At 49.0% G+C, this 18,991-nt stretch overlaps 1 protein-coding gene across 3 annotated transcripts in view; it reads left to right on the top strand.

Annotated features, from left to right (window-relative positions):
• Window positions 1-335: 335 nt before the first annotated feature.
• Window positions 336-18,991, top strand: part of LOC115130123 (vascular endothelial growth factor receptor 1-like) — a 90,907-nt gene continuing 72,251 nt past the window's right edge. Inside the window, exons 1-4 of one of the 3 annotated variants that reach the window (XM_065019353.1) lie at window positions 336-690; window positions 7,586-7,691; window positions 8,320-8,531; window positions 13,395-13,519. In XM_065019353.1, the coding sequence (XP_064875425.1) occupies window positions 633-690; window positions 7,586-7,691; window positions 8,320-8,531; window positions 13,395-13,519 (501 nt within the window). In that variant the 5' untranslated portion in view covers window positions 336-632. Of the gene's footprint in view, window positions 691-7,585; window positions 7,692-8,319; window positions 8,532-13,394; window positions 13,520-18,991 lie in introns of those variants that run through there. The other 2 variants (XM_065019355.1, XM_065019354.1) reach the window with 2 other exon arrangements.

Below are 18,991 nucleotides of genomic sequence, written 5' to 3'. Positions count from 1 at the left end.
AACCCAGGTGATGGAGATAGGAAGGCTCTGGGGATGTTTGTTAATGAAGGCTATTACCGGTCCGATCAAAGCAAGTCTCCCTGTTTGCATATTACCCCATTGTCTACTTGCCACCTCTCCAGCAGCCACCGAAGGCACTGAGATTTACGCACGTAATTGCTTGGGTGTGCTTTTGCTTACTCAATGTTTTGGGGTAAATCGTGTGATGGTCTGGTGTTTGTGGGTCAGTACGTTGTCTTCATTGTTTTAATTAGTCCAGAGTGACTGTGAGAATTGGGTACGGGCGTGGGACTCTGCTTCCACGCGCCATGGGTGTGTCGATGGACGTCACTGGAAGGCCAGTTATCCGGTCGCTATGGGAACTGTATAAAACCGATCCCCAAGAGCACAATGGGAAAACATTTTACTGGAGTTGATGTGTGGTGTCCTGTAGCGTGTTCTCCCACGGCTCTGATCTCCTCTCCTCGGGAAACCTGTCCTACTCGTCAGAATCAATGCGAAGCAGCAGCGAGGAGTGGGCTGGTGGTGTGCTGTCTGTAGCTTTCGATTCTCTGGAGAACAAGGACTAAACTCTCTGTTACACTTTTCTTCTTACATACCTCTTCTTCAGTGCGACGGGGAAGACGGACAACATGATTGGCTATATCTTCGTGGTTCTGTGTGGATTGGCTGGCAGTGCGCTCGCAAAGGGTGAGTAGAGAGTTCACTGATTGATGCAACTAGCCCCTTCATGGATGCCTGTAGAGCGCACCCTCACCCATTCTGTCGCTTATGGACAAATCACATAAAGTATTCCTTAATTATATGATTGAATGTGTTTTTTAAAAGTACAATTATGAATAGTTATTCGTCAATTTGTTCAGGACACATTAGGCATCATGCATAATTATTACCTGAATGCTTGACGCACGAGTATGTTGATGCGCGTACATTGCCAACTTGCCATCTTTTATTAGTAGTCCTATTGTGCAAGACCATGTAAAATTGATTCCCACATAATCAGGAGGAACGTGCGTGCTGCCACGGTAAAAAGATAGTATTGGCGTCAGGGGAACATTCTTCGAACGCTTGGCACTTGGTAGACAGATTACCCAACATCCCGCGCTTTGAACATAAGGGGCCACAGGACCAGGCTCTTTGACGCTTTCCCGTCTACTGTCTCGTTTATCGGCCCAGTGTGGTCGTGTGGCAGGGGTGGTTGATGAAGTGCGGTTCTTTTACAGCTAAGTGTTGTTTAGTAGATAAGCCCTGTCCTGTGGGATAATTGTTTGGATAACGGGGACCTCTGTGGCCAGGCTTGGCATCCGCTTCTCCGTGCGCGCTTTGGCCCCGGTTGAATCGGCACACACAGGGCGTTACTTCCTGACGCTGATGAGTTTGTGAAAGGGAAGTTCTAATATAAATGAGTGCGGGGTCATGACCAGCACTAGGAAACTTTCTAGAGCGCAGGAAATGGCGCTAATCAGCGTTTATGACTTGAACAGACGCACGGGGAGGAAACTGGGGTGAACTGGCTCCTGTGTGCATAAAGTATGAGGGTAGCGCAGGGCATATGGTTATTGTTCAACAACTTTTTACTAAATGGAATGAGTGTTTTTGTCATGTCAAACCTGATATAATGTCACAATTGTCCTCTACATACAGTCTTTTATTTGCAAAATTAGTTGTATTAGTTTTAATGCAAGCTTTTGTAATGGGTTAGATAATAAAACTGGAGTAATTAATTACTTAATTCATTTAATTAATTGTTAAACATTGTCAGCAAAATCAATTAACTTTTTATTAATTTGGTCGTTTACTATCATTGCACTTTTGATGTAGACCAATGAAACAAGTTGAGGAACAATCCTTGCTTTTTTCATATTCAAAAGCCCTACATTTATTACACAGAAAAATATGACCCTGGACTGGTTTAGGCAAAACATACACAAAAATATTTCACATTTATACCAGTGGAGCAAACACCAATGGTGGTTATGACTGTTTCTATGTCTTACTACTGTGTTATGATATGCGTGTCTGATAAGGACCTAAAAAGAATGCATTGTACCATGGAAACAGGATATAGAAGGCCAAACATTATTATGTCCCTCCAATGAAATGCAAATGTCGCCATGATTTGTAAAATCATTTCTGTGTTTTACATGATTAGAATAGCATGCACACTGGAGGGAAAACATGAGGGGAAATTATTACAAAATTCTTATTTTGTAATCTTAGGCTACATCCAGCTCTGTAACTTACTCCTGTCCTGCAGGCACATTCTGGGGTTCTAAACAGACATGTCCTTGAACTCCAACTGATCCTCCACTTGTATGAAATGGCACTAGGGTTTGTTGAATGAAAGCTCCAGCTGTATTGAGTAACATGGGAAGGGGGGATCTGGCCACTTTACAGCCTGTTGAAATGCCCCTTGGGCCCGTGCTGAGAGAGACTTGACTTCCCTTCCTCCTTTAAACTATTTACACCGACATATAGACTCTGCTGCAGGATTCTCCGTGTGTGTATGTGTGTGTGTGTGTCACTCAGAGTGGAAACAGAGGAAACTACCAGAGTAAGTACAACTAGAGCTGCTGAAGGGGACATCCACTGGTAACCATGACAATGAATATTAGTAATGGGAAGGTCACAGATGGGATAAAATGATAGGTCAGTGTTCCGTCTCAGTATAGTGATGTGTATGACCAGGAAGATAGTACACAGAGGATACCATACTGGCACACTGAAGTGAAGTTTCATTTTGGTGAAGTGAGAATGCTTGACATGCTGGTTATGACGTGGAGGACCTAAAGAACGGCTTTACCAAAAGCAGGAGGACCTAGGAAGTCACACCCAGTCTGCTGTACTATGACAAGTTCTGATTACAAACCACGCTAGATCAGTGTGAACTAGATTTGTGTTTGTTCCAATAGGATGCCGTGTGAACAGTGGAGGCTCCTCAGAGGAGGAAGGGGAGGAACATCCTCCTCAGTAACTTAAAACATTATCATTTTTAGATAAAACTATACTAAATGCATTCACGCCACCAAATAATTGATTAAAACACACTATTTTGCAAAGAAGTTCTATAGTAGACTCAACAGCACTCTGTAGGGTAGCACAATGGTGTAGCCAGAGGACAGCTAGCTTTATTCCTCCTCTGAGTACATTGACTTCAATACAAAACTTAAGAGGCTCATGGTTCTCACCCCCTTCCAAAGACTTACACAGTAATTATGACAACTTCTGGAGGACGTCCTCCAACATATCAGAGCTCTTGCAGCATGAACTGACATGTTGTCCACCCAATCAAAGGACCAGATAAATAATCTAGTACTGAAAGCATAAGCTACAGCTAGCTAGCACTGTAGTGCATAAAATGTGGTGAGTAGCTGACTCAAACAGAAAGAAAGAAAATAGCTGAACAGTTTTGAACAAATAAATGTCTTCCTAAATAAAGGAGAAGCAATACTTACTTAGCTAGCAAATGCAGCTAGCTTGTTTAGCCCACTGATACACCCGGCTCAAACAGATGGATGTTATGTTAGCTAGCTGGCTATGACTATTCAACACAACACTGGAACTCTTCCAAGTCAAGGTAAGCTTTTGATTTTACAAATGTATTTCCACCGGGCCCTACGATGTAACTGTTTACTGACTGTAGACTGTTACTGCATGATTAGCGGGTTTACTAACATATTAGTTCTATTAGCTATGCTGACTATGATGTTACTTTAGCTAATATGGTGACAATGATGTAGGCTGTTTGTAGAGGTTTGACTTGGAACGTTTTTTTCGCATGGTCACATACAGCTAATGTGCTGTGCATTGAAGTCCACAAGCGAAGGGAAGAGGTGAGAGGAGGAGAGCGCATAACGTAGATGCGAGAAGGAACACAACGTGGCTGCTATGAAACTGTGAACTGTGTTTACGCGTGATCAAGTTGTGTATTCATTCTGCCGATTCTGGTGAAAAACTTTTCTTAAACAGATCCAAACTGGGATAAACCTACCTGAATTTCTACAATAGAAACTGTTGTTTGTAACTGTTGGACTAATGATGACACCCTAGATCAGCTAGATTCAGACAAGAGTGCAAGGCATTATTGAATGTCACTGTCTGTCCATGTGCACCTACGTTGTAAACTTTCATTAATAGGCTAGGTTGTAGCAACCTCATGATGGGTACAGGGACAATTAGAGTATCATGTAGTAGCCTAAACCTATCGATGTTACATTGAGCTGGGTGAATGGAATATGAATGACAGCCATCTAACATGCTGTAATACAAATAAGGCCATGCTCATAAAACATGTTTTTGTCCTCCCTCATCTGAAATGGCACTGACCGCCACTGAGTGTGAACTAGGTTTGTGTTTTGGTCCAAAAGGATGCAGTGTGAACTAGGTTTGTGTTTTGGTCCAAAAGGATGCAGTGTGAACTAGGTTTGTGTTTGTTCCAATAGGATGCAGTGTGAACTAGGTTTGTGTTTGTTCCAATAGGATGCCGTGTGAACTAGGTTTGTGTTTGTTCCAATAGGATGCAGTGTGAACTAGGTTTGTGTTTGTTCCAATAGGATGCAGTGTGAACTAGTTTTTCGGGGCTGATTCAAGGACGTGTCTGTGTGAATGAAGTTTCCCTTTGGGCTGAGAGGAAGGAAGGGTGGATGGACAGCACCCTTAATCTCTCATTAATTAACCTCAGCTACCATGAAGTGGAGTGTTGATATTATTTGATAAACAACAGTGACACTGCTTAGTGGTCACGCATTTCCACTGTGGTCCTCAAGTGGTCTTACTGGCATGGGAACGAGGAGGTGACGAGGGTCAGTGGTATTGCTGCATGGGAGTGTCTATGATGACACTGTCAGTTGATCTGTCAACGCCCGGTTTTGTGGTCAATTACTGCATTGTTCTACAGTGTTTATTAGATCAGGTTTTTGGCATCAGCATAGCTCTGGTCCAGGTCTTTAGTTCACATTCATTCCCTAACGCCCTGGACCAGAGTTGTGGGCAGCAATGTAGCAATGTAATAGTGATCAGTGGTATTGGTCAATGGTGCTAGTGGTGGTGGTTTTGTTGTGCCCATTATGATGTAATCAGTTGGGTGCTGTCATCAGCACTGTGGTGGTCAGTCGTGTTGGAATGCAGCACACACCTTTTATAAGAATCTCATCCTCAGTTGTTTTTTCAAAAGAGTTTTGACCGTTGTGCACAGCTGATTCAGATATCAGTCATTGTCATCTCCTCCCACAATAACATCAGTTGCTAGTTGTTGAGCAACATATGGGCAGTGGTGTAAAGTACTGAAGTAAAAATCATTTGAAGTACTACTTAAGTATTTTGGGGGTGTGTCTGTCCTTTACTTTATTATTTATATTTTTGACAACTTTTACTTTAACTTCACTACATTCCTAAAGAAAATTATGTATTTTTTACTCCATACATTTTCCCTGACAGCCACAAGTACTCGTTACATTTTGAATGCTTAGCAGGACAGGAAAATGGTCCAATTCACACACTTATCAAGAAAACATCCCTGGTCATCCCTACTGCCTCTGATCTGGAAGGCTCACTAAACACAAATACTTCATTTGTAAATTATGTCTGCGTGTTGTTATAGGCCTGCAGCCTAAAAGACATCTCTGTTCTCTCTCCCTGTATGGGGGCCAGCCTGGCCTACAGCCTAAAAGACATCTCTGTTCTCTCCCCCTGTATGGGGGCCAGCCTGGCCTGCAGCCTATACAACATCTCTGTTCTCTCTCCCTGTATGGGGGCCAGCCTGGCCTGCAGCCTATAAGACATCTCTGTTCTCTCTCCCTGTATGGGGGCCAGCCTGGCCTACAGCCTATACAACATCTCTGTTCTCTCTCCCTGTATGGGGGCCAGCCTGGCCAGCAGCCTAAAATACATCTCTGTTCTCTCCCCCTGTATGGGGGCCAGCCTGGCCAGCAGCCTAAAAGACATCTCTGTTCTCTCTCCCTGTATGGGGGCCAGCCTGGCCTGCAGCCTATACAACATCTCTGTTCTCTCTCCCTGTATGGGGGCCAGCCTGGCCTGCAGCCTATACAACATCTCTGTTCTCTCTCCCTGTATGGGGGCCAGCCTGGCCTGCAGCCTATACAACATCTCTGTTCTCTCTCCCTGTATGGGGGCCAGCCTGGCCTGCAGCCTATACAACATCTCTGTTCTCTCTCCCTGTATGGGGGCCAGCCTGGCCTGCAGCCTACACAACATCTCTGTTCTCTCTCCCTGTATGGGGACCAGCCTGGCCTACAGCCTATACAACATCTCTGTTCTCTCTCCCTGTATGGGGGCCAGCCTGGCCTGCAGCCTATACAACATCTCTGTTCTCTCTCCTTGTATGGGGGCCAGCCTGGCCTGCAGCCTATACAACATCTCTGTTCTCTCTCCCTGTATGGGGGCCAGCCTGGCCTGCAGCCTATAAGACATCTCTGTTCTCTCTCCCTGTATGGGGGCCAGCCTGGCCTACAGCCTAAAAGACATATCTGTTCTCTCTCCCTGTATGGGGGCCAGCCTGGCCTGCAGCCTAAAATACATCTCTGTTCTCTCTCCCTGTATGGGGGCCAGCCTGGCCTGCAGCCTAAAATACATCTCTGTTCTCTCTCCCTGTATGGGGGCCAGCCTGGCCTGCAGCCTATACAACATCTCTGTTCTCTCTCCCTGTATGGGGGCCAGCCTGGCCTGCAGCCTAAAAGACATCTCTGTTCTCTCTCCTTGTATGGGGGCCAGCCTGGCCTGCAGCCTATACAACATCTCTGTTCTCTCCCCCTGTATTGGGGGCCAGCCTGGCCTGCAGCCTAAAATACATCTCTGTTCTCTCCCCCTGTATGGGGGCCAGCCTGGCCTGCAGCCTAAAAGACATCTCTGTTCTCTCTCCTTGTATGGGGGCCAGCCTGGCCTGCAGCCTATACAACATCTCTGTTCTCTCTCCCTGTATGGGGGCCAGCCTGGCCTGCAGCCTACACAACATCTATGTTCTCTTCCCTGTATGGGGACCAGCCTGGCCTACAGCCTATACAACATCTCTGTTCTCTCTCCCTGTATGGGGGCCAGCCTGGCCTGCAGCCTATACAACATCTCTGTTCTCTCTCCTTGTATGGGGGCCAGCCTGGCCTGCAGCCTATACAACATCTCTGTTCTCTCTCCCTGTATGGGGGCCAGCCTGGCCTGCAGCCTATAAGACATCTCTGTTCTCTCTCCCTGTATGGGGGCCAGCCTGGCCTACAGCCTAAAAGACATATCTGTTCTCTCTCCCTGTATGGGGGCCAGCCTGGCCTGCAGCCTAAAATACATCTCTGTTCTCTCCCCCTGTATTGGGGGCCAGCCTGGCCTGCAGCCTAAAATACATCTCTGTTCTCTCCCCCTGTATGGGGGCCAGCCTGGCCTGCAGCCTATACAACATCTCTGTTCTCTCTCCCTGTATGGGGGCCAGCCTGGCCTGCAGCCTAAAAGACATCTCTGTTCTCTCCCCCTGTATGGGGGCCAGCCTGGCCTGCAGCCTAAAATACATCTCTGTTCTCTCCCCCTGTATGTGGGCCAGCCTGGCCCGCAGCCTAAAATACATCTCTGTTCTCTCCCCCTGCAGGTAAGGTGGAGAGTGTGCCTAAGGGGAAGTTCAGTGTTCCTGTTCTGGATGTGAAGAGTCGACAGCTGGTCCTGGAGGCCAACCAGACTCTGACAATCCACTGCAGGTGAGTGTCTCTGGAGTGAAAGGTTACAGGTCAAATGTGATGGACAGGAGGCTGCTGAGGACGGCTTATTATAATGTCCATAACGGAGGGAATGGAGTGGCACCAAACACATTGTTTCCATGTATTTGATTCCATTCCACAGATTCCACTCCAGTTATTACCACGAGCCCATCCTCCCCAATTAAGGTCCCACTGATTCTGTCCAGATTAGTTTTTGTATCAGGGATGTCAATCTCATTTTGCCCCATGGGCCGCATTCTGTCTTCACCAAGGTCCGTAGAACCGCACTCAAAATTGGTTATATTTCTTTGCAAAAGATTGTGCTCCCTGACTGCCTAGCATTCGTTGAGATGACTGTTAGTGAGCTGGACAGAGTGTAAATGAAGCTCCTTTATAATTTCTACACAGTTTCAATGTAGTTTTAGTAATTATTAACAATTATTTGTATTTTATTTACTTAAATCACCTCGCAGGCCGGTTTGAATGGGCTCTGGGGCCGGATCAAGCCCACGGGCTGTATCTTTCACACCCCTGTTTTATATGGACCGTTTTATGGTCAGCTTTTCAGAAGTTGAGGTGCGATGAGAGAGATGGAATGTTTAATGCCATTTTACTTTTGACCAATCAGGGGTCGGTGGGAGCTGTCGTGGGCATTCCCTGGAGGTGTGGCCAGAGATCAGAAGAGAATGCGATTGGAAGATTCTCGTTGTGGTAGGCAGAGCCAGCATTACTGCAGCCAACTGACGCTTAGCTCGGCCCAGGCCCAGCACACAGGATCGTTCAGGTGTCGGTACAGTCATCGGACGCTCAGGCAGAGAGCTGTCTATGTCTATGTCACAGGTAAGACGTGTCAGGATGCATCTAACAACTACCAACTCACTCCAGGAGTCTCTCATTGAAGTGTTTTTTTACTCCCCTCTCTCTCTAATGGAGTGGTCAGTCAGTCTCCCCCTCCCTCCCCCTCTCTCTAATGGAGTGGTCAGTCAGTCTCCCCCTCCCTCCCTCCCCCTCTCTCTAATGGAGTGGTCAGTCAGTCTCCCCCTCCCTCCCCCTCTCTCTCTAATGGAGTAGTCAGTCTCCCCCTCCCTCCCCCTCTCTCTCTAATGGAGTGGTCAGTCTCCCCCTCCCTCCCCTCTCTCTCTCATGGAGTGGTCAGTCTCCCCCTCCCTCCCCCTCTCTCTCTCATGGAGTGGTCAGTCAGTCTCCCCCTCCCTCCCTCCCCCTCTCTCTCTAATGGAGTGGGCAGTCTCCCCCTCTCTCTCTAATGGAGTGGTCAGTCAGTCTCCCCCTCTCTCTCTCTCATGGAGTGGTCAGTCAGTCTCCCCCTCCCTCCCTCCCCTCTCCCTCTCATGGAGTGGTCAGTCAGTCTCCCCCTCCCTCCCCTCTCTCTCTAATGGAGTGGTCAGTCAGTCTCCCCCTCCCTCCCCCCTCTCTCTAATGGAGTGGTCAGTCAGTCTCCCCCTCACTCCCCTCTCTCTAATGGAGTGGTCAGTCAGTCTCCCCTCCCTCCCCTCTCTCTCATGGAGTGGTCAGTCTCCCCCTCCCTCCCCCTCTCTCTAATGGAGTGGTCAGTCTCCCCCTCCCTCCCTCCCTCTCTCTCTAATGGAGTGGTCAGTCAGTCTCCCCCTCCCTCCCCCTCTCTCTCTAATGGAGGGGTCAGTCTCCCCCTTCCTCCCCCTCTCTCTCTCATGGAGTGGTCAGTCAGTCTCCCCCTCACTCCCCCTCTCTCTCTAATGGAGTGGTCAGTCAGTCTCCCCTCTCTCTCTAATGGAGTGGTCAGTCAGTCTCCCCCTGTCTCTCTAATGGAGTGGTCAGTCAGTCTCCCCCTCTCTCTCTAATGGAGTGGTCAGTCAGTCTCCCCCTCTCTCTCTAATGGAGTGGTCAGTCAGTCTCCCCCTCACTCCCCTCTCTCTCTAATGGAGTGGTCAGTCAGTCTCCCCCTCTCTCTCTAATGGAGTGGTCAGTCAGTCTCCCCCCTCTTTCTCTAATGGAGTGGTCAGTCAGTCTCCCCCTCTCTCTCTAATGGAGTGGTCAGTCAGTCTCCCCCCTCTTTCTCTAATGGAGTGGTCAGTCAGTCTCCCCCTCTCTCTCATGGAGTGGTCAGTCAGTCTCCCCCTCCCTCCCCCTCTCTCTCTAATGGAGTGGTCAGTCAGTCTCCCCCTCTCTCTCTAATGGAGTGGTCAGTCAGTCTCCCCCCTCTCTCTCTAATGGAGTGGTCAGTCAGTCTCCCCCTCTCTCTCTAATGGAGTGGTCAGTCAGTCTCCCCCCTCTTTCTCTAATGGAGTGGTCAGTCAGTCTCCCCCTCTTTCTCTAATGGAGTGGTCAGTCAGTCTCCCCCCTCTTTCTATAATGGAGTGGTCAGTCAGTCTCCCCCCTCTCTCTAATGGAGTGGTCAGTCAGTCTCCCCCTCACTCCCTCTCTCTCTAATGGAGTGGTCAGTCAGTCTCCCCTCTTTCTCTAATGGAGTGGTCAGTCAGTCTCCCCCTCTTTCTCTAATGGAGTGGTCAGTCAGTCTCCCCTCTCTCTCTAATGGAGTGGTCAGTCAGTCTCCCCCTCTTTCTCTAATGGAGTGGTCAGTCAGTCTCCCCCTCTTTCTCTAATGGAGTGGTCAGTCAGTCTCCCCCCTCTTTCTATAATGGAGTGGTCAGTCAGTCTCCCCCTCTCTCTAATGGAGTGGTCAGTCAGTCTCCCCCCTCTTTCTCTAATGGAGTGGTCAGTCAGTCTCCCCCTCTTTCTATAATGGAGTGGTCAGTCAGTCTCCCCCCTCTCTCTAATGGAGTGGTCAGTCAGTCTCCCCCTCACTCCCCTCTCTCTATAATGGAGTGGTCAGTCAGTCTCCCCCCTCTCTCTAATGGAGTGGTCAGTCAGTCTCCCCCTCACTCCCCTCTCTCTATAATGGAGTGGTCAGTCAGTCTCCCCCCTCTTTCTCTAATGGAGGGGTAGGCAGTCTCCCCCCTCCCTCCCCTCTCTCTATAATGGAGTGGTCAGTCAGTCTCCCCCCTCTTTCTCTAATGGAGGGGTAGTCAGTCTCCCCCCTCCCTCCCCTCTCTCTATAATGGAGTGGTCAGTCAGTCTCCCCCCTCTCTCTATAATGGAGGGGTCAGTCAGTCTCTTTCTCGCGCTGTCTCATTGTTTATAGGTTCAGGTTAAACAGGATGTAGTGGGTGCTAAATACAGACCAATGTCAGAGAGACAATTATATCTAAACACTGTTTGTCCCAACAACACATCCTTTGTAATGACTCTGGCACAGTTTCTCCCCCCTAGCCAGTCTCTTTTCTTAGCCTCCCTCTCCCTCTACCAGGTCTATATATAAAACCTTTTTACTTTCATTTACGTGCTACCTCGGGGCCAGGAATAGCCCAGCTGCTGAAAGGCTCAGGTTTGGGCAGAGTTTCCCAGGGCACCAGGCTTATCTGTTCCCCTCAGCCCTGCTCACAGCATCCTGTGCTGGGGGACGGGAGAAGAGCCGCAGGGGGCTGGTAGAGGTGGAAGGGAGGCTGGAGGTCTATGGCAGGGGCGGTAGGGGGGACAGTCTGTACAAGGTGGCGGGACTGGAAGGTGGGAGGGTAAGGGAAGTGAAAGAGGATGAAGGCCATTCAGGATTCAGGACCATCCAAGGGCAAAGGAGGCACAGTGAGAGCCCTGTCTGCCCCTCTCTGCCCTTCCCTGTCCTGAGTTGGGCCACTGGGGCAGCTGGCTGAGCATGGAGCTGGGCCAGGGGCCAAAGGAGTGAGAGGAGCCCAGGTCACAGAGTAGGGCTACTGTTTGGCCAACAAGACCCCTGGGGTCCATCAATCGCTCCAGCTACCACGTCCATTAGGCGTCGAACTCCATCGCCCTCTCTGCTCTCACCCTCCAGCCTCATTCTGCTCTCACACTCCTGCCCCTCCTGCCCCACTCTGCTCTCATCCTCCTGCCCCTCCTGCCCCACTCTGCTCACCCTCCGGTCCCTCTTGCCCCACTCTGCTCTCATCCTCCTGCCCCACTCTGCTCTCACACTCCTGCCCCTCCTGCCCCACTCTGCTCTCATCCTCCTGCCCCTCCTGCCCCACTCTGCTCACCCTCCGGTCCCTCTTGCCCCACTCTGCTCTCATCCTCCTGCCCCACTCTGCTCACCCTCCGGTCCCTCTTGCCCCACTCTGCTCACCCTCCGGTCCCTCTTGCTCCACTCTGCTCACCCTCTGGTCCCTCTTGCCCCACTCTGCTCACCCTCTGGTCCCTCTTGCTCCACTCTGCTCGCCCTCTGGTCCCTCCTGCCCCACTCTGCTCACCCTCCGGTCCTTCCTGCCCCACTCTGCTCACCCTCCGGTCCCTCCTGCCCCACTCTGCTCACCCTCCGGTCCCTCCTGCCCCACTCTGCTCACCCTCCGGTGTCTCCTGCCCCACTCTGCTCACCCTCCGGTCCCTCTTGCCCCCTCACCAGCTCCTTTATATGAAATCAAAGCAGCAGGAGGAAGCCCTGCGGTCCAGGCCACTAGTCCTTGGGGTACTTTTGTTCAAATGTTCAGAGATTATGCTTTCCTTGAATAGCACAGTACAGTAGCTGACAAACAATGAGGTGAGCTCCACCCGCCCACATCTTTCAATGGCACAGGGATATTAGAGCACAGGGAAAGAATCGCAAATGTATCTGGAAGGAACACAGGCATTTTGATTACCTCTAAACAATCTGTGTGTGTTTATTGTTGACTCCAGATCACTGTTTTCTGAACGGTATTTAGTATGGGTGAGTGTTTGTGTGTTTGTATCTGTGTGCTTATTGGTGATTGTTTTCTGCTGAATAGCCATCTATACAATATGTGATTATGATGGTACGCTTGCATGCGTACGTGAGTATGCACACATGATGGTGTGTGTGTGTTTCTATGACATATGTCTGTGTGTGTCCATGCTCGTGTGTTCCTATCCCTAACCTCGGTGTGTGTGTGTGTGTGTGTGTGTGTGTGTGTGTGTGTGTGTGTGTGTCCATGCTCGTGTGTTCCTATCCCTAACCTCGGTGTGTGTGTCTGTGTGTGTCCATGCTCGTGTGTTCCTATCCCTAACCTCGGTGTGTGTGTGTGTGTGTCTGTGTGTGTCCATGCTCGTGTGTTCCTATCCCTAACCTCAGTGTGTGTGTGTGTGTGTGTGTGTGTGTCTGTGTGTGTCCATGCTCGTGTGTTCCTATCCCTAACCTCGGTGTGTGTGTGTGTGTGTCTGTGTGTGTCCATGCTCGTGTGTTCCTATCCCTAACCTCGGTGTGTGTGTGTCTGTGTGTGTCCATGCTCGTGTGTTCCTATCCCTAACCTCGGTGTGTGTGTGTGTGTGTGTGTGTGTGTGTCTGTGTGTGTCCATGCTCGTGTGTTCCTATCCCTAACCTCGGTGTGTGTCTGTGACATTTGTGTCTGTGTGTGTCCATGCTCGTGTGTTCCTATCCCTAACCTCGGTGTGTGTGTGTGTGTGTGTCTGTGTGTGTGTGTGTGTGTGTGTGTGTGTCCATGCTCGTGTGTTCCTATCCCTAACCTCGGTGTGTGTGTGTGTGTGTGTGTGTCCATGCTCGTGTGTTCCTATCCCTAACCTCGGTGTGTGTGTGTGTGTGTGTGTCTGTGTGTGTCCATGCTCGTGTGTTCCTATCCCTAACCTCGGTGTGTGTCTGTGACATTTGTGTCTGTGTGTGTCCATGCTCGTGTGTTCCTATCCCTAACCTCGGTGTTGTGGTTTCAGACAGACAGCGGCCATTTGTGGAGGAGCAGAATAACAGCCCAGACGTTGTGTATATGAAGGAGAGCCAGCCTCTGGTCTTCCCCTGTAGAGTCACCAACCCTGACGCCACTGTCTCATTGGTCAAGGTGAGTTCCCTTCACCCTAGTGCCCAATCAGATTCTATGACACACACACACACACACACACCAGGCCCGACAGCAGACCCGCTAGCGTTCACAATTTGTTTTAATAGGTGTAATAGTAAAGACAATCGGCAGCTGGTGAGTTTCAAGTTTGGGGAAGCTTCCAATTTATCCAACCATTTCTACCCATCTTTTATATGCACATTTTTGTGGAACAGTTTAATTTCAATAATAACATTTTATTTTCTCAGTCATTGTCACGTGATTAATCATAAAAATCTGAAATAAAATGATAAAAATGTCAAATTGAACTGAGGTGAGAGCAGCAGCCTCTGCCATATGAACACATTGATACACTGTGATCCATTGGCGGCTAAAGAAATGAGCTCATAGAACTCCGAGAGCCTATAGGCCAATGCAGCAGTAGGCCTGTAACCTCCATCTCAACTAAGTAAAGCTGACAAATAAAAACAGTAGAAAATAACCTAATGAAAACTCTGCTTCTTTCAATCACAATCATCTCTCTTCTCCACCTGTCTGCCTCCCTTTCTATCTGTCTTGACTTGAGCTATTGTTAGTGAACTGCAACATTGTATCAACTAGCCTATTCTGGGCCCTCAGAGTTTCCCACCCAGTGAGCTCTAGACAGACCGCTGTTTTTTAAAATAACATTTCCACTGGCTATATGGGGTCATCAGATCACGATATTTTGCTCTTTCACACCGAGGCTTGGTGATTATCGAGGCCGGGAGTGTTGGAAAGATTGTTCTAATACTTAGGAACTATCATTCGCAATGGATGTTACACAAGCCAACGAAGTCTGTTTTTTTGAGAAAAAATAAGTGGTGTACATGGTGAGTTAAGACAATCAGAAATAACACTTTGCCAAATGAGCACATTCCTACATATACATGTGTTCTGGAGAAAGACGCATCATATCTTCGCCACACCTTCCTCCTCTTCTTCTTCTTGTCTCAACATTTTAAATGATTCTCTTCAGTACTCGGCGGTCCCATTCTGTGTGCTTGTGTGGCCTACCACTTTGTGGCTGATATATTGTTGCTCCTAGACGTTTCCACTTCACAATAACAGCACTTACAGTTGAGCGGGGCAGCTCTAGCAGGGCAGAATAACAGCACCAGGGCAACTCCAGCAGGGCAGAAATGTGACAAACTGACTTGTTGGAAGGGTGGCATCCTATGACGGTGCCACGTTGAAAGTCACGGAGCTCTTCAGTAAGGCCATTCTGCCTAAGTCATGCGCCCTGGTGAAGTATTTTGAATTATTTTATTTAGACAAGAGTAATTATATAATTTTGGCAAAACATCAATTTCCTTTAGGGCAATGCATTCTAACAGTGCACTGTGCACACGCCAACTTTCCTTCCCAATTCGCTAGAGACTGAAACCAGAGATCTGTATGTAATGACGAGATGCTCATGTCTCCGACCTAACAATGGGATTCTTTGTCCCAAAGGCGGGAAGGCAGGCGAGAAGCTTAGGTCTGCATATTATTCCCATAGAAACACATTGGGCTTACACTGGACAGAATTTGGCAAGAGTGAGCCATCTCGCTTAGTCTCTTCCTCTCTGCTGAAACTATATTGCCGGCGAAAGCATCAGAGCAAGAAAAACAGCTCCCCTCTACAGTGCATTCAGAAGGTATTCAGACCTTTTCCACATTTTTTTACATTACAGCCTTGTTCTAAAATGATTTAAATACATGTTTTTCCTCATCAATCTACAACCAATACCCCATAATGACGAAGCAGAAACAGGTTTTTAGAAATATTATAGAAAAGGGGATTCAGACCCCTGAGACTTGAAATTGAGCTCAGTTAGAGCAAATACCATGCCATGAGATCGAAGGAATTGTCCGTAGAGCGACGAGACAGGATTGTGTCAGGGCACAGATTTAGGGAAGGTTACCAAAAAATGTCTGCAGCATTGAAGGTCCCCAAGCACACAGTGGCCTCCATCATTCTTCAATGGAAGAAGTTTGGAACTACCAACACTCGTCCTAGAGCTGGCCGCCCGGCCAACTGAGCAATGTCAATAACTCTCACATCCACTTAGTGGCTGCCTGATTCTGCTTCAGACAGCTAGTCAGTGTCTTGTCAAACAAGGAAAGGCAACAATATAGTGTTTGTCAGGTACCTAGCTATTTCCACTACTGGCACTCCTGACTACCTCTTAGAACAATACACTTCTCTCTGTTTCTCCATCAACACTCCCATCTGTACACAAGTCACAGGGCGCTTGTTTCTCCTAGGACAGATCATTGTTCTTATCTTGGCAACCGTTCTGCCTTGGAGTGTGCGTGTCCGTTTGTTTGTGTCAGTCTGCGGATGTGTGTGAAAGTGTGAGGATGTGTTTGTGAGTGTTGGTGCCTGAGTGGTGAGTGAGTGTGAGAGTGTAGATAAGTGCAATGAAGTGCAATTTGTATATGCTTGTGTGTGTGTGTGTGTGTGTGTGTGTGTGTGTGTGTGTGTGTGTGTGTGTGTGTGTGTGTGTGTGTGTGTGTGTGTGTGTGTGTGTGTGTGTGTGTGTGTGTGTGTGTGTGTGTGTGTCAGAGTTGCCCCTTTTTTACCACTGTGTTCTGAGTGAGCGGCGCCTGCGGTTTCCTCTGTCGTCCTGTTGGCACTGTTGTTACCCCCGGAGACAGGACATGGGGTCTGGAGTGCCCCCTGTCTCCGCCAACCCTTCCCCCTACTCACACACCCCTCCTCTCCTAAGGCGGTCTGGCTGCCAACCTCCTCCTGATTCCTTAACCAGTGGTATCCTGGCCAGAGAAAGCTGAGGTGCCAGTAGTAATGGGCAGGACTGACTGGCGCTAGCAAGGCAAGGGATGCCCCTCAGGCAAATCTTTTGAGAGTATTATTGTACGTAGATAGCCTCTTCTGTGGAAGAGATTGAACAGTTTGATCAATTCAACAACATTCAGGTAGGTTGAGTGGGCTGCTGGCAGTTTATTAATTCATTGTCTTTCTGAGGAGTGTTTCAGGAAATGGTAAAAGTGCAAAAAAAAATAAACAAACCACTCAGTAATCTCTCACTTTCCTCTCATCCCTGGCTCTCCCTTCAGGATGTGCCTTGGAATCCGAAACGAAGCGCGGCAGAACACACACACACTGAGGCAGAACACACACACACTGAGGCAGAACACACACACACTGAGGCAGAACACACACACACACACAGAGGCAGAACACACACACACAGAGGCAGAACACACACACACAGAGGCAGAACACACACACACTGAGGCAGAACACACACATACTGAGGCAGAATACACACACACTGAGGCAGAACACACACACACTGAGGCAGAATACACACACACTGAGGCAGAACACACACACACTGAGGCAGAACACACACACACTGAGGCAGAACACACACACACTGAGGCAGAACACACACACACTGAGGCAGAACACACACACACTGAGGCAGAACACACACACACTGAGGCAGAACACACACACACTGAGGCAGAACACACACACACTGAGGCAGAACACACACACACTGAGGCAGAACACACACACACTGAGGCAGAACACACACACACTGAGTCAGAACACACACACACTGAGGCAGAATACACACACACAGAGGCAGAACACACACACACACACTGAGGCAGAACAGACACAAACAGAGGCAGAACACACACACACTGAGGCAGAACACACACACACTGAGGCAGAACACACACACACTGAGGCAGAACACACACACACACAGAGGCAGAACACACACACACAGAGGCAGAACACACACACACTGAGGCAGAACACACACACACTGAGGCAGAATACACACACACTGAGGCAGAACACATACACACTGAGGCAGAACACACACACACTGGGGCAGAACACACACACACTGAGGCAGAACACACACACACTGAGGCAGAACACACACACACTGAGGCAGAACACACACACACACAGAGGCAGAACACACACACACAGAGGCAGAACACACACACACTGAGGCAGAACACACACACACTGAGGCAGAATACACACACACTGAGGCAGAACACATACACACTGAGGCAGAACACACACACTGGGGCAGAAACACACACACACTGAGGCAGAACACACACACACTGAGGCAGAACACACACACACTGAGGCAGAATACACACACACTGAGGCAGACACACACACACACTGAGGCAGAACACACACACACTGAGGCAGAACACACACACACTGAGGCAGACACACACACACACAGAGGCAGAACACACACACACAGAGGCAGAACACACACACACACAGAGGCAGAACACACACACACTGAGGCAGAACACACACACACTGAGGCAGAACACACACACACTGAGGCAGAACACACACACACTGAGGCAGAACACACACACACTGGGGCAGAACACACACACACTGAGGCAGAACACACACACACTGGGGCAGAACACACACACACTGAGGCAGAACACACACACACTGAGGCAGAACACACACACACTGAGGCAGAACACACACACACTGAGGCAGAACACACACACACTGAGGCAGAACACACACACACTGAGGCAGAACACACACACACTGAGGCAGAACACACACACACTGAGGCAGAACACACACACACACACTGAGGCAGAACACACACACACTGAGGCAGAATACACACACACAGAGGCAGAACACACACACACACACTGAGGCAGAACAGACACAAACAGAGGCAGAACACACACACACTGAGGCAGAACACACACACACTGAGGCAGAACACACACACACTGAGGCAGAACACACACACAGAGGCAGAAACACACACACAGAGGCAGAACACACACACACTGAGGCAGAACACACACACACTGAGGCAGAATACACACACACTGAGGCAGAACACATACACACTGAGGCAGAACACACACACACTGGGGCAGAACACACACACACTGAGGCAGAACACACACACACTGAGGCAGAACACACACACACTGAGGCAGAATACACACACACTGAGGCAGAACACATACACACACTGAGGCAGAACACACACACACTGAGGCAGAACACACACACACTGAGGCAGAACACACACACACTGAGGCAGAATACACACACACTGAGGCAGAACACATACACACACTGAGGCAGAACACACACACACTGAGGCAGAACACACACACACTGAGGCAGAACACACACACACTGAGGCAGAACACACACACACTGAGGCAGAACACACACACACTGAGGCAGAACACACACACACTGAGGCAGAATACACACACACAGAGGCAGAACACACACACACACACTGAGGCAGAACAGACACAAACAGAGGCAGAACACACACACACTGAGGCAGAACACACACACACTGAGGCAGAACACACACACACTGAGGCAGAACACACACACACACAGAGGCAGAACACACACACACAGAGGCAGAACACACACACACTGAG

The sequence above is a fragment of the Oncorhynchus nerka genome, linkage group LG6 (genome assembly GCF_034236695.1).
Source record: "Oncorhynchus nerka isolate Pitt River linkage group LG6, Oner_Uvic_2.0, whole genome shotgun sequence".
NCBI classification, from domain to species: domain Eukaryota; kingdom Metazoa; phylum Chordata; class Actinopteri; order Salmoniformes; family Salmonidae; genus Oncorhynchus; species Oncorhynchus nerka.
This window is presented reverse-complemented; position numbering and strand designations above follow the sequence as displayed.